The following is a 19,054-nucleotide window of genomic DNA, read 5'->3' as shown; positions in this document are numbered from 1 at the left end:
GTCCATAATATCCCTCCATTATCTTATACCTGCACATTAACTGAGAAGACCCTAAAATGATTTCTCCGAAGTGTTGAAAATTTCATTCAAACATAAAAATATAACTATGCAATGAACATTTATGAAATATACTTAGTGAAAGGATTTCCTGTCTTTGTACTGCCAATATTTACCGTCGATTTATGTATAGGGTGTTTTCGTACCGCCACGCAGATTTCTAGGACACAGGGAATGTATTGAAATGTCCTTCAAATGACAAAGAACTGCTGGGAAGTCTTTTGACGCAAATTGGTGAACCGCAACGACAGTTCGTCCTAGGTTTTGGATATGACGGGGAAAATGCAATTATGTTGTTTGTCTAGATTCAATACGAAACTGTTTTGAATCACTAATATTCGAAAAAAGTCTTCTCGGTTACTCTTTGTCATGAAGAAAATTTCACAATACATTTTCTCTGTTCTGAAAAGCGTTCTGCTTTCCGGTGCAATAATTCCCTATTTAGTATTAGCAGCTAGGGCCACAGAATGGTTTTGAAAGTGGGGTGGAGTATAAGTGGTTTATACGTGTATAATAGGATAGTAGGAAAAAGTTGCTATCGACTAGCGCCGGAGGGTCAGCGAATGATTGCATACAAGAATAAGAATTACACGTCCATTATGGTAACGGCATTGTTTTGTGTGACGGATAACCAATATCGAACAACAATCAAATGACAAGAACCTATTTAAGGAAAGATCATCTCTGCAGAGGCGTCGATCCTGGGGGGGGGGGGGCAGGGGGGCGATCGCCCCACCAATGAAAATATTGGGGGGGCAAACATATCGTTTTGCCCCCCCCCCCCCAATAATTCCGCGTGTGCAAAAAATAAAATATGATTGTAATGTTACACAGAAATCAGCAAGCGAGATTGAGATACACAACCCATTCTTAATTTTAAAACCGTGCTCAAAATGTCCGCTTTTCAGATTGGAATATAAATTTTTTTCAGCTTGGCTTCGCGCTCGCCCCATTTCTGTAGCAAAAACCCTTACTTTTCATGATTAAATAGGTGAATAGAATGTCCCGTTTTCAGTTTTAAACCTCAAAGAACTCCCGCTTCGATTTGCAATAATGTTTTGTTGGATCCTATATTATTCATCTTGTTCTTTATTAAAATCCTCCATTAAACTCATTTTTTTTTCAGATCGAAACATCAAAATTTTCATCTATTGTTTGTTTTAGATACCCATCTTAATCATTGGTACCAAAAATGCTTGAAATATCAAACTTTCAGGTCTCAGCTCGCTCTTGGCACTCGCATTATCTGTGTAGTGAGATATGTATTCTCCTCATGAGTTACTACAAACAGTTCTAAACAGGCACTTTTTCCTGTTATCAGGTCAGTATATTACAAAATTTCAGCTCGCGCTTCGCGCTCGCATAATTTGTTGGTCAGATAATGTGTCTTATCTCATGAGTCACATAAATTATATATATATGTATATATATATATATATATACATATATATATATATATATATATATATATATATATGTGTGTGTGTATATATATATATATATATATATATATATATATATATATATATATATATATATATGTATATATGTGTGTGTGTGTGTGTGTGTGTGTGTGTGTGTGTGTGTGAGGGTGAGTTTGTTTGTTTTGCCTTTGGAGAGTTGATTCATGATTTTTGCCCCCCCCCCCATCTGAAAAATGGATCGACGCCCCTGCATCTCTGGCCTTTCAGAGGATCTTCGATTCCCACCAATGAAGTTACTTCTTTCAGGAAGGAATTTGTTCACATTGCGCTGCACTCAACCCAGGCGAGGTAAATGGGTAATTAGCTTTTATTAATTGAAAAGCAAAGGATGGTAACAGCTGCATTGCTGAAGCTAGGGTAACTTTAAGATGTATTTTTTTATAGAACTCTAAGAGACTTCTGATGAAGTAACAGGGTTTTTTTTCTAGCAATGATAATAATAAAAATTATTATAATAATAATTATTATTATCATTATTATTGTAATTATCGTTATTACTACAATTATCATTATGATTATTCTTATTATCATTATTGTTGTTATTATTATCATTACTATTATTACTGCTACTGTAGTGGTTGTGGTGGTTGTGGTGGTGGCAGTAGTAGTAGTGGTAGTGGTAGTAGTAGAAATAGTGGTCTTTTATGATATATTGCTGTAAAGTGGGGGTTGTCACGATCCATTTCAGCATATCCTCTTAAGAGTGACGTATCATCATTTTCACACCTCTACTAGAAAGAAATGAGGATCATTGTTGTGTTTTTTAATAATAACAGTAAATATCCTTTTATACATTTCCCCCCATCATTATGTACTTTATAATGTGAAATGTTGCTTTTTGAATCAGAATGCATAATAAATCGAAATAAAATTGACAATTTATCTGCAATGATCATTTTGAGAGAATGAACCTTCACTCTTGAAATTCTTGAAAAGTCTTAAACTCTTAAAGTCAATCTATAGGCACCTATTATTTGGGACCAAATCAAAATTAGATTTAGATTTTTTTTTAATCAATGAAATTTATTCCCCATCCTATAAGAATTATAATTATTTTCATCACAATTCTGGTTTGGTCTCTTTAATACAGTGCATGGAATAGGTGTAAACTGCATTTTCAGCAACTTTGCATGAAATAATGATATTGGCAAATATCTGTATTTTTTGGAATATTTTGTGTAAATATATTTGTCAAAACCATGCCCCATGCATATCATGAAATAATAAACTATCCAGTAACCGCTCAGTAACAATTTAGATTTTTTTTGTGATGGTGAAACATTGTCAAATCAAAGAGCCTTTTGTTCACTAACTGGTTTTATCCGGTGGGATGCAGGGTTTAGGGGGCCAGCAATATTCTTGCTCAATTCTTTCATGGGGGATTTTCTATGACATCATAATATACGTGGCATCGTATCATACGCTCCTTACTTGTCTAGCTAGGGGTGGAAAATCCCAGCTTCTTAAAATAGTTTTTTTAATACGTTCACCGTGAGGTACCAATAATACATAACATTATTCTTCATTCATTTCATGCAAGATAAGAAAGGAATATAAACGAAATAAATGCCTTGATCCGATCAATCGCAACTATGGAAAGCCAGCAAAGTCAACATATAAAATGCATGTTTGTTCAAAAAAATGTGGATATGTATATCCATAAATTCATTGATTTCTTGACAATTTGAAGTGTTCTTTTTGTTAACAAAGGAGATTTTGCATTTTTTACGACAATGATGGATTTCCATAGAGTTACGATTGATCCGATCAACCTCAAGTACACTGTAAAAACTGTGGTGTTACAACTGACACCAATTGGTGCTAATAGAGGACCACACCCTGAGGTGTTAAAATAACACCCTAGAGATTGAACATAACACCAAAGAGTGTAAATGTAACATCCACAGGTGTTGTAATAACACTATAGGTGTAAAACTAACACCACCAATTTAACACGGGTGTAAAATAGCTGGTGTGGTCCTCTATGTACACCGGTTAACACCACAGTTTTTGCTGTGTATATGGAAATCGATCAATGTCATGTTTTCATTTTATTATGCACAATGTCCTTTGAAAACAAAGAGAATTATACTAAATTGCCAAGAAAGTTGTTGATGGCTTTCCATAGTCTAGGTTGATCGGATCGTCTTTGTACGACGGGGCCAAGGTCCTAATGCATCAAGCTTACACTCTAAAAACACTGAGTAAAATTTTACCCAAATTGGGTAGAAAGGGAACATGCATGTTTGATGGGTATTGTTTTTACCCCAAATTGGGCTATTTCAACGCAACATTGTGTTAAATTGTCAACATTGGGTATCTTTCTACCCAATCAACATGCATGCTCACATTTTACCCAATATTGGGTAAACCTTGTTTTAGAGTGTAGTAAACTGATCATGAAGCTTTTTTTTTTCGATTGATCATGCTGTCAGATAGGTACAAACCAAACATAGTCCTTGAATTTCAGGAATTACAGTTTTTAACCAACTTGAAAATGTCACATACTTTGTAAAGTCTTAAACGCAATCTTAAATCGATGTTATCTGCAGATGAGGTGTAAATTAATTCCAAGGATATATATGTGCATATTCAAATTCTAAAGGAAACCAGAGGATGTGGTGAAATGGCATCTATAGACTCATATGGAGTTTGTAATATCAAGGAAGATTGCAATTTGAAAATACCTTTCTTTCACAAATTATCCATTTTGATTAAAGGTGTGCATGAAGTAGACCTTGCTCTAGATATTGACGTTTTGTTTTAAGATTACCAAGAAAAGAAGATAATAATAATAGCTAGTTTTATAGCGCTTTTCCGATAACGGCTCAAAACGATTTACACCATATCATTACCCCTTTGGAGTATTTATGAATCGATGATTTTAAGAAACGTACAGACGAAAGAAGCGAGAGAAAAGAAATTATGGGTTTCCTTTGTGAATTATGTTAGACATTAATAAGGACATAAGGAAAAGGGGAATATTTTGCCAGATATTTTGCAATTGTATTTCTTTGTTTTGTATGTGGAATTGATTTTTTAATGAAAATAAATGCCCCTGTTATGGGTGAAAGAAGAAAAGCTTTTGATTACAAGGCCCTGGGCCCCCGGTCAGCTTTTTTCAGATCAGCTGTGGGTAGGGACCAGTCAAATTTTTGATATATTTCAAATCTTTAGGATTAATTTTCAAATCTAAAAAGATTTGAATTCAAATATTTCAGATTTGTATTTAAATATACAAGGTTTAAATCTCAATCTATATTCGGCTGGTCACTATTCACAGCCGATCTGGATTAATTTCATATACTTGGAGTTTATAGTGTAGTAGTCTTTATTGATCATTCAGGTGAAAAAACATCAAATCTGACAAAATTTATTTGTAGAATAAATTATAACAAATCAATTTTGGTTTGTGATCGAAGTCAAAACATCATCAGGTGCCGTGGCCGAGTGGTCTAAGGCGCCTGGCTATACATAGAAAATCCGGGGTTCGATCCCCGGCCGCGGCACCTATGCCCGTGAGCAAAGTATTTAATGTACAATGCTCTTTTATCCTGCCTTCAAATAAATGAAAATGCTATATGCATTATTGGTAACTTGGTGTGCACTTGTTAAAAAAAAAATTTGAAAGCTGGGGATTTCCACAAAGATTAAATTGTAATAGAGTGCAGTGCCATCTCAACAAAATGACAGAGCGTATGGCGTGGCGCCACGTATTATTATGACCACAGTCATAGAAAAGTCTCCACGTGAAAGAATTGCGCAAGAATGTGTCGATTCATTATGACCGAGCCCCTTTCCATGGATTCCATACCCACCCACACTCAAACAAACACACACCGACCCGTGCGAATGTAATGCTACTTAAAGGGCAAATCTACCTCAACAGAAAGTTGATTTGAATGAATAGGGAAAGATCCAACAAGCATAACGCTAAAAAAATCGTCAAAATCGGATGTAAAATAAGAAAGTTATGACATTTTGAAATTTCGCTTAATTTCACAAAACAGTTATCATGGTTATATGCACATTCTGATCGGTATACAAATGAGGAAACCGGTGACGTCATCCACTCACTATTTCTTTTGTATTTTATTATATGGAATATGAAATGCTCTTATTTTCTCCTCATTGTCAAGCGAAACAACGATTAATTCCTCCCTGAACATGTGGAATTAGCATTGTTTAATACTATATGGTTCAGTCAAGTTGGTCCTTATTGTCAAATCTGTATTGAAATATTGTACAATTAAAAAAAAGAAAGTGAGTGATGGACATCACCAACTTACTCATCTGCATATCACTGAGTTGTTCATATCACTGTTTTGTGGAAAAATAAGCGAAACTTTGAAATGCCATTAATTTCTTTTTTTTACATCCGATTTTGATGAAATTTTTATCATTATGCTAGTTTGATTTTTCTCTATTTATTGATATTACATATCAACATTTTTCTGGGGTGAACTTGACCTTTAAATCTAAATCCTTTGAATTTAGAGTGTAGCAGTCTTTATTCAGTTGAAAAACCTGACAAAATATTTTTAAAATAACATAACGAATTATAACAAATCCATTGGGATTTGTGATCGTAGTCAAAACATTATTTTGAAATCTGGGGATTTCCACAAAAAATGTCAACATAATGAAGAAGCGTATGGCGTGGCGCCACGTATCATTATGTCCTCATAAAAAGTCCCCTCATGGAACTTTGCGCAAGAATGTGTTGATTCATTAATAACCAAACCTTTTTCCCGAGCAACACACACACACACACGATCACACACCCTCCTGTGCGAAAGCAAAGCTACTTAAATACGTTCCAACGGGTTTGGTCCTCATACCACTGATCCTCACCGCATCGATCGTACATCTAAATTAGCTCTCCATACTGCATAACAGTCTTGCGTGCGAACTCGAGTTTCCTGAATTTAAGAGGTAAGTATTTCAATAAATATTTTTTCGCATTGCTTCAAATTCAAGTTTATAATGATAGTAATAATAATAACATTTATAACGCGCGGAGCGCTCCATAAATCTTGCGGCATGGCAAGATGTCTGTGATTTAGTTCACGACAAAGCGTCCAATTTTCAGCGGTGTTCGAAAAAAGTGATTCGAGAGCTTCCGCAGGGTGAAACTTTATATTATCCTCAAGTATGTCGACCAATCGAGATTCCAGGAAAAGATGGATGAATTAAAAAAACTAAAGGAAAATGGGAAAAGGCTATTCTTTTTGTATCCGGACAAGTTGGCCTACAGAGATACCTCAGGAAAGCTTGTTATTGTAAAATAACTGTCTAGCTTGTTCCATTATATCTTATGATGCCATACTTTGCCAAGTTCTTGTTTTTTATTTTGTTCATGAACATATTTTGTTGAACTTTGTCAGTGAACTTTTTTAGAGGTGTGTTTTCTCTTGTATACTTTATGTTACGTTGATCTGAATGGTGGAACTTAAATGTCAGTTCACTTTCCTTTTTTAGTATCATGCCATGCCAAAGTCTTATATCACCTTGTTTGGCACAGCTTTACTAGCATAGTTGGACTTTTTATACTTGTTTGTTTAGCATAGTTGGACTTTTTATACTTGTTTGTTTAGCATAGTTGGACTCTTTATACTTGTATGTTCATTTTTATTATTATTTCATATGGTCATAAGATTGTTTGTATTAGTGTATGCATAATCATACACATAAAAGGTGCATTTTTGTAACTTACTTGTGATTAAATATGCATGCATAATGTATATGTATACTTGCAAGTGTTATATGTCCTTTTTAAATTTTAATGCTGAAGCTTGTAAATTTATTTTACCCTCTTTTAAACATCGTTGAATTTTGGATGCTTTTTGTTGTATTACTGATTTTTGGATTTGTGCTGAATGCAGAGCTGTTACTTAATTTGAGGCTCTGCATTTCATCTTGCACTTTTGCTCCCTTTAAGCTATTGTAATGATATTTTTGACTTTTTTCTTTTTTTGTTTTTTGTTTATTTTTGGCAATGATTGTTTTGTTCTTTTTTCTCTTTTTGGTGACCAAACTGATTTTTATGTAAATGTGAACTCGTGTATAATCTTATTAGACTTCACTTGTTCTCTGCATAGTTTTCTTAGTCTAATTTGCAAGCATCTATTCAATCAAAGTTTAGAACAAAACCTAATATGTTGATCAAACTTAGCTCCTTTAATTGTCGGGGAATGCAGGTAGTTCCCCCTTTTCCATTCTATTTGTTTTTGTATCTTAAATCATGTAAATTGAGACTTGTACAATGCGCAGAGTAATATGCTACAATTGATTGTACATGTAAATTTATCTCGATGTGTATTCCCTTTAGAGTATCCTGTATCGTCCAATGTTTTATTTTGATTTATGTCACCCTTTTTATTTTTTTTCCATTTATTTTTTTATTTCATCTTTGTTTTGTGATTTTACTGCTTTTGAACTGTTTCAAATCATTCCAATTACCTGTAAATATTGTGATTATATGTGATTTTGAATACCAATAAAACACATAATTTAAAAAAAAACATTTATAACGCGCTTTTCCCACATTGCCCAAAGCGCTCACAATTTCAGTCAACTTATTTATACAAACAATGGCATGTATTAATGAAGGCAGTTGCCTAGAACAAAAGAGTTTTAAGGGACTTCTTACAGGATGCGCTAGCCTATTGACTTGTCCGCTAATTTTCCATCATGATAATAGGAGTTTAAATATTCTAAAAGAGGATTTTGGCGTAACCACCTGGTGAAAAGAATAGCCCCGTTAGAATGCTACATCCTTTTATTTTAAACTCGCCCACACAATTTATGTTTGTTAGATTTTACCCCAAACTGAGTTGGTTGACATTTTTTAGATTTAGTCAAAGGTCTCTTCTATCCATGTCTAGCTGTCAGAATCAAATTAAGAAATACCATGAAATATATTCGAACCCCTCAAAGGCTAATTCATCCCAGAAGAAAGTTCATTTGAATCAATATAGAAAGTTCAAAGAAGCATAACACTGAAATATCTTCAAAATCGCATGTAAAATAAAAAAAAGTTGTGACATTAAAGTTTGGCTTGTTTTTCACAAAACAGTAATATGCACAATTCAGTGATATGCAAATGAGAGTATCGATGATGTCCCTCACTTTAAATCAGATTACACTTTATGCAGATGATATGACAGTTTTTTTATCTTAGCTTCAATTCGTTGAGGTTTTATTAATTATTTCTTTTTGTATATTTGGAAAATCTCTTTTTTATGTTAATATTCGACACTGGGAAAAATGAACATATTGAATTTATTGTAAAAGCTTATTCTTAATGTATATAATTATCGTCAATGTTGAATATGATAATGTATTTGAAGATGCCTGATATTGTGTTTTATTGTAACGCTTAAGGGAAAAAAAAAATCTTAAATGTATGAGTTGTCAAGGTATTCATCAATTTGTAAAGACATCAAACTTCTATTTGCTATATGTATTTTATTTTGTATATGAATTGAAGTTGTCGATAAACACTTCTTAGTACAAAAAACTCACTATTTCTTTGTTTGTCATTGTTTGAATTATACAATAATTCAATTACTGATTTGACAATAAGGACCCTATTGTTTGAACCACAGAATGTTAAAACAGTGGTAATTCTACATGTTCAGGGAGGAATAAGCCTAAACGTTCGTTTCACATGACAAAGAGAAAAAATTACAATAATTCATATTTCATGTAATGAAATACGAAAGAAATCGTGAGTGGATGATGTCATCAGTCTCCTCATTTGCATACTGACCAGGATGTGAATAATAACTGTTCTGTGAAATCAAGCAAAAATTTAAAATTTCATAACTTTCTCATTTTCCAACCGATTTTGATGAAATTTTCAGTGTTATGCTTGTTTGATTTTTCTATATTCATTCACACCAATTATTTTTGGGGTGGACTTGTCCTCAAAACGTTAGTTATCGCTGTTTGTAGAGGCGGAGCCAGAGTATTTTCATAATTATACGGGTAGTCGATCTTTCGATCCTCCTCTCTCTTTCCCCTTTTCCTACTTTTCATTTCAATTTTTAATCGCCTATGATGTCTATGATGTAATCTTAGTTGTGATAATTTACTGGGGATGCTGCAGCATCACTGGGCAATGCATGTATTCAGGGGCGTCAATCCATTTTTCAGATGGGGGGGGGGGGCAAAATCACTCACCCACACACACACACATAGGGCTATATATATATATATGTGTGTGTGTGTGTGTGAATGTATATATATATATATGTGTATAATTACAAATGTAAACATGCATCCACTCTTTAACATGACGACTGTGTCTTGTACCAACTACTTATAGGCGAAAAATTACAAGACGATTTGACGTTGCTGATAGACCACAATTTTAATCCCCGAGCTTTCGGCCTTAGGCCTTCTTCATGGGTTCTATACAAAAATGAACGAAACAAAATAGTAGTTCTGGCCGGTTATAGTACAGAGGGAGGAACAGATGGACATATACATGTACATATAATACTGATGTGATAAAATACGTAACAATGACGTTTTACGTATACAATATATGCAAATACATATACATACATATACAAAATACATGCACATATAAACATAAATACATATATATATATATATATACATACATATGCACACATACACATATGATGTACAGACATGACGAATATATAGAAATAAATGTATCTAATGTGGGGTAATTTTACCTGGGTCTTTGGGGTCTTTCGAGCTTACTCGGAGGTGTGCAGTGTCGTGCGTTCGGTTTCTGGTGTGATGTAGAAAATGCGTGACTTAAGTTCATTCAAGTGAAACGGTAAAGGTATATGGTCGGGGTGGATTATTAAACAATACATTGTTATCACACCGATAAATTCGAGAGGGTACATCATAAAGACTAATTACAATTTATACAAGTAAATGACTAGATACGGTTATAAATTGTAATGCAGTACATTAATTGAAATATATATGTTCACAAAAAATATATATATGTTCATAAAGTATACTTATATATATATACATATATACATATATACATATATATATATATATATATATATATACATATATACACACACACATATATATATATATATGTTCATAAAAATATCGATGATAACAATGTCTAACTTAGTATCGTAAATGGTATAAGTCGTAATTTGGGACAGGACCTCTCTATTCCTCAACATTTACACCGTGTGGGTGAAGTGTTTTGAGTTTGTGTATCCAGAATGATTCTCTATGGAGGATAGTGTTGTGTGATTCGTTGTTGATGAGTTCGATACCGGTTATCATTGCATTTTCTACTGAGTGGTTTGGGAGATTGAAGTGTGTTGTGTACGGCAATGTTTTGTGTTGTGGGGTGTGGTAGTTTCTTATTTCTGATCGAGTGTTGTTGAAGCGTGTGTATATGGTTGTTTCTGTTTTTCCTACATATTGTTTACCACACTGTGAACATGTGATGAGGTATATTGCCCAGCGGGATTTGCAGTTTATGTTGGATCTTATAGTATATTCTTGTCCTGTGACTGTGCTCCTGAATTGTTTTGTTTCTATGATATGTTTGTGGAGAACACATCTGGGCGATGGGCATTTGAAAAACCCGGCATTAGAGGTGTCACTGGTTTGTTGGGGAGCTGGGATGGGTCTCGTGCCCGTACAAGTAAATCTTTAAGAGTGCGTCCTCGACGGAAGGATGTTGTAGGGGGTTGAGGGAATATATCTTTCATTTTGTTTGACTGGTGTAGAATGGGAAGGTGTTTGTGTAGACCTGACCATGACCATATACCTTTACCGTTTCACTTGAATGAACCTAAGTCACGCATTTTCTACATCACACCAGAAACCGAACGCACGACACTGCACACCTCCGAGTAAGCTCGAAAGACCCCAAAGACCCAGGTAAAATTACCCCACATTAGATACATTTATTTCTATATATTCGTCATGTCTGTACATCATATGTGTATGTGTGCATATGTATGTATATATATATATATATGTATTTATGTTTATATGTGCATGTATTTTGTATATGTATGTATATGTATTTGCATATATTGTATACGTAAAACGTCATTGTTACGTATTTTATTACATCAGTATTATATGTACATGTATATGTCCATCTGTTCCTCCTTCTGTACTATTATTTTGTTTCGTTCATTTTTGTATAGAACCCATGAAGAAGGCCTAAGGCCGAAAGCTCGGGGATTAAAATTGTGGTCTATCAGCAACGTCAAATCGTCTTGTAATTTTTCGCCTATATATGTGTATAATATACTCCTGAGGAGGATACATATTTCACTTTACAGATAATGCGAGTGCCGAAAGCGAGCTGAAATTTCTTTATTTTCTGACCTGAAAGCTTGATATTCTAAGCATTTTCGGTACTAATGATTAAGATGGGTATCTAACAGACCAATAGATGCGAGCGCAAAGCTTGAGCTGAAACTTCTGATTTTTCGAACTGAAAAAATGGCAGTTTAATGGACGATTTTAATAAAGAACAAGATATATATCCAACAGGAGATTATTGCAAATCGAACCAGGAGTTCTTTTGAGGTTTAGAACTGAAAACGGGACATTCTATTCACCTATTTAATCATGAAAAATATGGGTGTTTGCTACAGAAATGATGCGAGCGCGAAGCGCGAGCAGAAAATTTTGATATTCCATTCTGAAAGCGGACATTTTTTGCACGATTTGAAAAATAAAGAACGAGTTGTCTATCTCAATCTCGCTTGCTGTGTAACATTACACTCTTATTTTATTTGTGCACAATTATGCGGAGTGATGGGGGGGGGGGCAAAACGATGTGTTTGCCCCCAATATTTGACTCATGTGTAAAACCCATTCTATTATATTGTACTGAAATTTGGAGTTTACCAACTCTCTTACGTGAAGATAAAGAAAAAGAAAAACTGTATAAATAATTTCTTCCTGAAAAGATACATATCCAATACTTAAAAACGGTTCTTGGCGTTCATAGATCAGCGACTAATAGTGCTATTTTGGCCGATATTGGGCGATATCCCTTATACAGTGCGTATCAAAAAACGTGACAGATTTGAATAGTCTACACAATTTTTGTTTCAAATTATGATCTCTATATTTAGGTGCCAATAGGTGCTCCGAAGTCTCCTTCAAATTCCAGTATAATAATTTAGTTTCGTTAATGTAATATTTGATATGCTGTGTAAAATAAATGATAATAATTGTTATTTAACTAGAATAATATGATTTAGTCGAATGAATGTTGATAAGTAATAACAACTCTGTAGTATAAGTGTAATTCATCTTTTTTTTAAGTATAAGTAATTTGTGGATGTGGTATATGCTCATAGTTCAATGAGTTTTTTGGGATGTTAGATCGATTTGTAGATTCACCCTTGCATTTTCACTCCATTGATAAATTTATAAGTATAAAAACGTAGTAACCTATAATAATGAAAATACATACCTATCAATATTCCTTGTTTTCCTGTCAATTCTCAATACTGCTTCCTTTTTCAAGAACTCAAATCATTTTTCTCTCTTCGTACTGCAGTGTAACAATGTCGACTTTATAATGTGTTGTATATAATGTGTTCTTTTGATTGTGTATATATGTATTGTGCAGGGCCCTGGTTGACAACAGTGTCTAAAGCACTGTACAGGCTACCCGGGGTAAAGAAGACAAATAAAATAAATGCTTGAGCGAACCCGGATTTTTTTTTTGTCTGGGGTTAAAAAGGAGGCTTGCGCCAGAATGGCATAAAATGATGAATATGATGATCATGATGATTAGACTTCTGGCTAATCAGCAGACTTCCTTATAACCTTTTTATTATCTTTGCCATCATTTTTCGAATTATGTGGTAAAAATTCATTTCCAAATTTACTTATTTGCTTGAATATTTATGTTGTTGTTCCTTTTTAATAAGTTCTCTTTTAGCTTTGAACATTCCTTCTTTTGGCAAGAACATTTTTTTTAACCGAAGTATGGGAGAGCGTGTTTTTTTTCAAATCCTTTCATTGCGTGCTACAAAGCTTATGGTGCCTTTGAACTGTGGCAAACTGATGGATGGGGGCTCGGGATGCTCCCCCCCCCTAAAAAAAGCAGAAAAATCATGACTAAGAAAAAAAAGTGGAAAGGAAAATAAAAGAAAACATAGAAAATGAAATATATCATTTTCTGAATATTATGTCAAAATAAAAAAAAATTGGATATTTTAATAAGAAATTGGAAACGTTTGCTTGCTCGCTTCACAACTTTTAATACATTTTACCCGATCTGCCATAGCTTGCTCCTTCAAAATTGACTCAATACACCATTGCCATTGAAAGACATGAATCCTTTCCTGTTTGCCCTGTCAAGCACATAATTAAAACTTGTTGAAGGATTCAATAACCCCTTGAAAATAGGATTCAAAGACATGTCTTTTATAGGAACCATAGCATAATTTGTTTCACATGAAAAAGGATTTGAATAATTACAAATTCTCCCAATCAATAATCCAAATCTTCTTACTTTGGTTGACAAAAAGTCTTCTTTTCTTACTTATGAAAAAAAATCAAAGGTAAAAGAAGTTTAAATAAAAAAACAAAATAATTCAGGTAAATGAATAAATTTGTAAATGAAATTTGACAGCATAATTTGAAAATGATGGCAAAGATAATGAAAAGATTAAGAGGGAGTCTGCTGATAAGCCAAAAGTCTAATCATCAAATGTCTCATTTCTGCCATTTTATCGCAAGCCTCTTTTTGAACCCCCGACAAAAACGTCCCGTGTTCGCTCAAGCATGAACAAAATTTATCTTTTAAAATGGCATTTTAAAGATAAGATCTCAGAGCATCTATTAACATCAAAATATAGATATAATATTTTGAAACAAATTTTTAATAGACTTTTCAAAACTGTCCCTTTTTTATGCGCACTGTATGTCTCAGCTTTGAAACATAGCACTGGATACTTGCACCACGTAATTTCAATAAAAGATAACAGTCGTGTAAAAAGAGCATATGATGTGTCGCTTCATTTTAATAACGGGTTCCAAAATTACATACGAATATTAATAAAACAAATCAGTTTCCTTCATGTGTGGGAAAACCAGGGAACCTTCTCAAAAAGAGCTCTTCTGAAAGCAACTGTGAACAAACTCAATGATCGTTATACATGTATAATATCATGGAAAAACAGACTAAACGATAATACCCAACATTTGTATGACCAATGCAATAAACTAAGAACCTATAAAACACTGAAAAAAGATTGAGATTGAAAATTACCTACTATTATTTATATTGAAAAGACGCACATCACTAATTTTGCAAGGTTAAGAATAAGCAATAGTGAACTTATGATAGAACAAAAGGTAGATATAATAGGATTGCTGTAAACGATAGAATATGCCCCGTTTGTTCGACTTATGTAGAGGATGAATACCATAATCGCTGTACACTGTAAGGCCCTCGAAGAACCCCGAAATAAATTATTTAACAAGTTAAACATGTTAAAGGAAGTATTGCCGGATTTTATGAAAATAACTAACAAAAACATATTCCAATTGATATTAGGTAGAAATGACATGGATATCAGCAAAATATGTGTTATAGGAATAAGTTATGTGTACGTGGAGAGACTTATGCTTGAAAGAAAAAGATGAAGTCTAGATGATATTATGCTTATGTATTTGTATATACTGTAAAAGATGAAGTGCTAATTTTGCACTTGGAGTGCTTGTATGGTGACTGCGCTGCAGGTGCTGATTTTCTAGTTTAAATTTGAACTAAAAAATCAGCACTCGTGGTGCGGTCACTCCCCAGGCGCTGTGAGTGCTGAGTTGGCACTTCATTTTTTACAGTGTGGGTGTGTATTATGTATGTGTTTATATTTATGCATTGATCATTATGTATATCGCATCTAGCATTTCATCCAAGATTGGTATTTTTTTTCTTTGTTTCTTTTTTTTAAACCTCGTTACTATGTTATGCTTATGTTGCATTATTATTTTTTCTAATGTTTTTTCTGTTTTTGATGATGATCCTTCAGTGTCAGGATTCTATATCAATACACTTTGAATTTGAATTTGTATTAGTTAGCCGTTCGGGGAATCCCCAACCTCGAGCCCTGTTACTCATCTTGGAAAACCCGAGCCGCATCGAATTACAGTGCAGGGGCCCGTTGCAGAAACAGTTGTAATTAATCGCAATTCCAAAATCTTGCGCAACTTGATTTTCAACCAATCAACAGCGCTCATTTGGGACTTGCGACTGATTTTTTTTACTTGCGTTTTAATGCAACTCTTTCTGCAACAGGCCCCAGATCTCGCTTGGTTTCGCAAAATGTAAGAATTTTTTCTGACGCATGAACAGACTAAGGGCGTGTGTACATTCATGAGAATTAAGTTGCATAATGGGGGCAACGAATTATTTCATTATTCTTATAATACGGTTCTTTTTAGAAAGTAACTGAGCGACGCGATGAGCCAAAAAATAAACCCCTCTTTCTACAGTATATTTTTTGTCATGACAGAAGTATTTTTTTCTCATAATGACAACATAATAAACAAAATATGATAGGTTTGATTGATTGATTGATTGATTGCACTTATTCTTTTTCATTCCAAGAGGTAAGAGAGATGCATACCATAAATCATATGCATATCACTGTCAATTCCCTTCAAAAATGTTTTTACTATTTTATGCTGTCCACGACGTACTCTATGCCCTTGTTTCATATTTCGAGCAAAGGACTAAATTAAATCACTTATTTTTTGTCAATGTATTAGCCCAAATATTTTAGGAATATAGAATTCGATAATCATGAGTCAGGTCAGTTAACGAGGCTACTTTTTGTTTGCTTTAAAAAAAATTGAACTTTATCGGCTTTCCCTATTTTTCCGTACAAAAATGACGGGTGTGCTTATCCTTTATATGTTCCTGTTGCTCTCCCCCCCCCCCCTCATTTTACTTCGTTGACGCCTGACATGCAACTTCATCTGCAATTTAGCAGCTATGCTTCGTAAGAGAGCACAGCGAACGAATAGTGATGCATTATTTTCGTGGGAATAATTGCAATTCTACCATTAAATATACAACATGGGCCTATTTATGAGATATCTTAAACTTTCCATGTTCCTACATGTCCATCAGTCGAACAGCATAATTTCTATTATCATACCAAACCATTAATTGAAGTCGTCATCAAATAGAAATAGCACACAACACTTTTCTATTGCAAATTATAACTCCCAACTCGAACTTGTAATGACAGTACTTTACCAAGTCTTGCAAAATAGAATGAAGTTATACATATTGTTTTCTTATATTTCATTTCGTAAAAACCATGAATTCATACATTTCTTATTTAATTGTTGTATTATTACTACTACCACAGAAAACAAGTTCAAGAAGCATATAGACAGCAATCGATCATGAAGGTAATCGTTGCACTCGTCTTCCTCTCTGCCGTCATCGCAACCGGTTATTCGTCAAGGTCAAACAATCGGTTCGATGACAACCGTCCGATCGAGTCGTACCGATTACTCGATGCTCTAGAATACACCTGCACTGACATCTTGCCTCTACTGGATCACCTGAATTACGTCAATCGTTTCTTTGGTAATACGAAGAAATTGGTACAACCAGTGTGTAAGTACATCCTGCAGGAAGCCGACGATTTTGACCCCACCAAATTCTGCACGTTCGTGACAGAGTATATCCGCACGCTTGCCTTGTTGGACCCTGGCCGCCGGCGCGTTGGTAGCAACAGTGGTCAACGTCGTGATGATTACGATCTTGTCTTTAAATTGGTGGCAAATGCCACAAAAAACTTGTATGGAATTGACCCCAATAACGCGACAACCATCTGTCCAAACGCGAATAAGTTGTTCGAGCCGACACTGGGCACGCTCTATGAGGACATCTTGACCGAGTATTACACCGACCTGCTCACCGAAGCCATCCCCGTTTTGGAGTCACTCTGTCACGGCCGGAAATCCTTCTACACGGTCATTGGTGTGCAAGTTGACTCCCCTTACGAGCAGTTGGCCGACAGTCTCCTCGACATTGGCTCAGAGACGGCGGGATATGATGATTATGCCGACTTTTGTGATGGAACCAAACAATGGTTCAGCCAAGGTAAAATAATTTCATTTCAATTTTATGAGATTATCATTAATTTCAGAGGCGCGATACCTCGACCCCTCCCCCCCCCCCCATGCAGTAGCTACGAAAATAGGATAGGAAACGGAAGATAAATTGCGGAAAAAAAGGATGGAATTCAAGAAAATAAAGATGTATAAATGGTGACTTTTTTGTCAATTTACCACTGAAATATCCATATTATTTGACCGGGGGAAGCGATAAGGGGTTAGGATGTCTTTTTCTACCCGAACTTATCTTCAAGTCAAAAAAGTATTTTCTACCATATAATCTTGAAGTGTCAAATTATTTACCCTGAGCGCTCTCAACTTCGTTTCCAATTAAAGATAAATTCCAGTTCTGGTAACGATCTCAAAATGACTTTTTACAGAATCTAATATAATGACCACCCAAGTGTCTGTTTGTATGAATAAAAAATACGTGCCAAAGCATTCTGGAAGAAATTGTGTAATTGCTGAGAAATAAGCAAAATAAGCGTGCATTCGGTCACTTCCACTTACGTCTGGTCTTTATTCGAGTAATAATAATACACTGTTCCACGTGTGCCTATCTGTGTTGGTGATCTTCAGTGTGAACATTTTTCAGCGTAAATTTCAAGATTTCACAAAGTTCAGTTTATGTAAGTGTACCAGATCTAGATCCGATATACTTACAATTAAGTCTGGTTTTACAGACTTTCTCATGAAATCAGTGTTTACTGCAACTACTTTCACTTCTCTTTAAGGCCCTATGCACCCTCGCAAATTATCTGCTTGCTTTTTTGCTATTGATGATTAATGAAGAAAAACTAATCATGTTTTATCCTGAATAAAGGAACCGGAACTGAATAATAATTTTTATTTCGGGCTAATTTATATACTTTGTTGTCATCCATAATCTACAGGTTATGCTGGTCGCAGGAAGGGAGCCAATCGCTTGGTCATCCTGATGCGGAATAAATTCAACGACGCACTCGACCGATATTGAATAATACCGCCCCAGAAGTGCTTAAAGGGATACCCGGGCTGAAAATATTTATATCTAAATAAATAAAAATCACAAAGCAAAGTGCTGAAAATTTGATCAAAATCGAATAACAAATAACGAAGTTATTGAATTTTAGAAACTTGCATTATTCCGGTGAAACAGTTCTTGGCATGCCTTTATGAATATTTATTAGGTGGGCCGGTGATGTCATATCCCCACTTGTTCTTTTGTATTTTTATTATAGGAAATTGGGTTTATTCAAAAAATTTCTACCGAGAACTGAAACAATTGGATTGACAACTGATTAAGTGCTTTGGTTATTTATTGCCATACCTTATTTGATCATAATGGAGACACATCATCTACACATGTATCAAATAATGAAACATTTATG

General features: G+C 34.5%; 1 protein-coding gene across 1 annotated transcript; it reads left to right on the top strand.

Moving 5' to 3' along the window:
- The first annotated feature begins 6,314 nt into the window (after positions 1 to 6,314).
- Positions 6,315 to 18,766, top strand: LOC121406345. The gene is made up of 3 exons (XM_041597382.1): positions 6,315 to 6,476; positions 16,928 to 17,670; positions 18,578 to 18,766. Exons 2-3 carry the CDS (start codon positions 16,965 to 16,967, stop codon positions 18,658 to 18,660), a joined length of 789 nt encoding a protein of 262 aa, XP_041453316.1. The 5' UTR covers positions 6,315 to 6,476; positions 16,928 to 16,964; the 3' UTR covers positions 18,661 to 18,766.
- The last annotated feature ends 288 nt before the right edge of the window (positions 18,767 to 19,054 follow it).

The sequence above is a fragment of the Lytechinus variegatus genome, chromosome 19, assembly GCF_018143015.1.
Source record: "Lytechinus variegatus isolate NC3 chromosome 19, Lvar_3.0, whole genome shotgun sequence".
In the NCBI taxonomy this organism is placed as follows: Eukaryota; Metazoa; Echinodermata; class Echinoidea; order Temnopleuroida; family Toxopneustidae; genus Lytechinus; species Lytechinus variegatus.
This window is presented reverse-complemented; position numbering and strand designations above follow the sequence as displayed.

Coding starts and splice junctions, on each gene's coding strand:
- LOC121406345 (XM_041597382.1), top strand. CDS start 16,965: ATGAAGGTAATCGTTGCACTCGTCTTCCTCTCTGCCGTCATCGCAACC. Junction 17,671..18,577: donor CAAACAATGGTTCAGCCAAG/GTAAAATAATTT, acceptor CATAATCTACAG/GTTATGCTGGTCGCAGGAAG.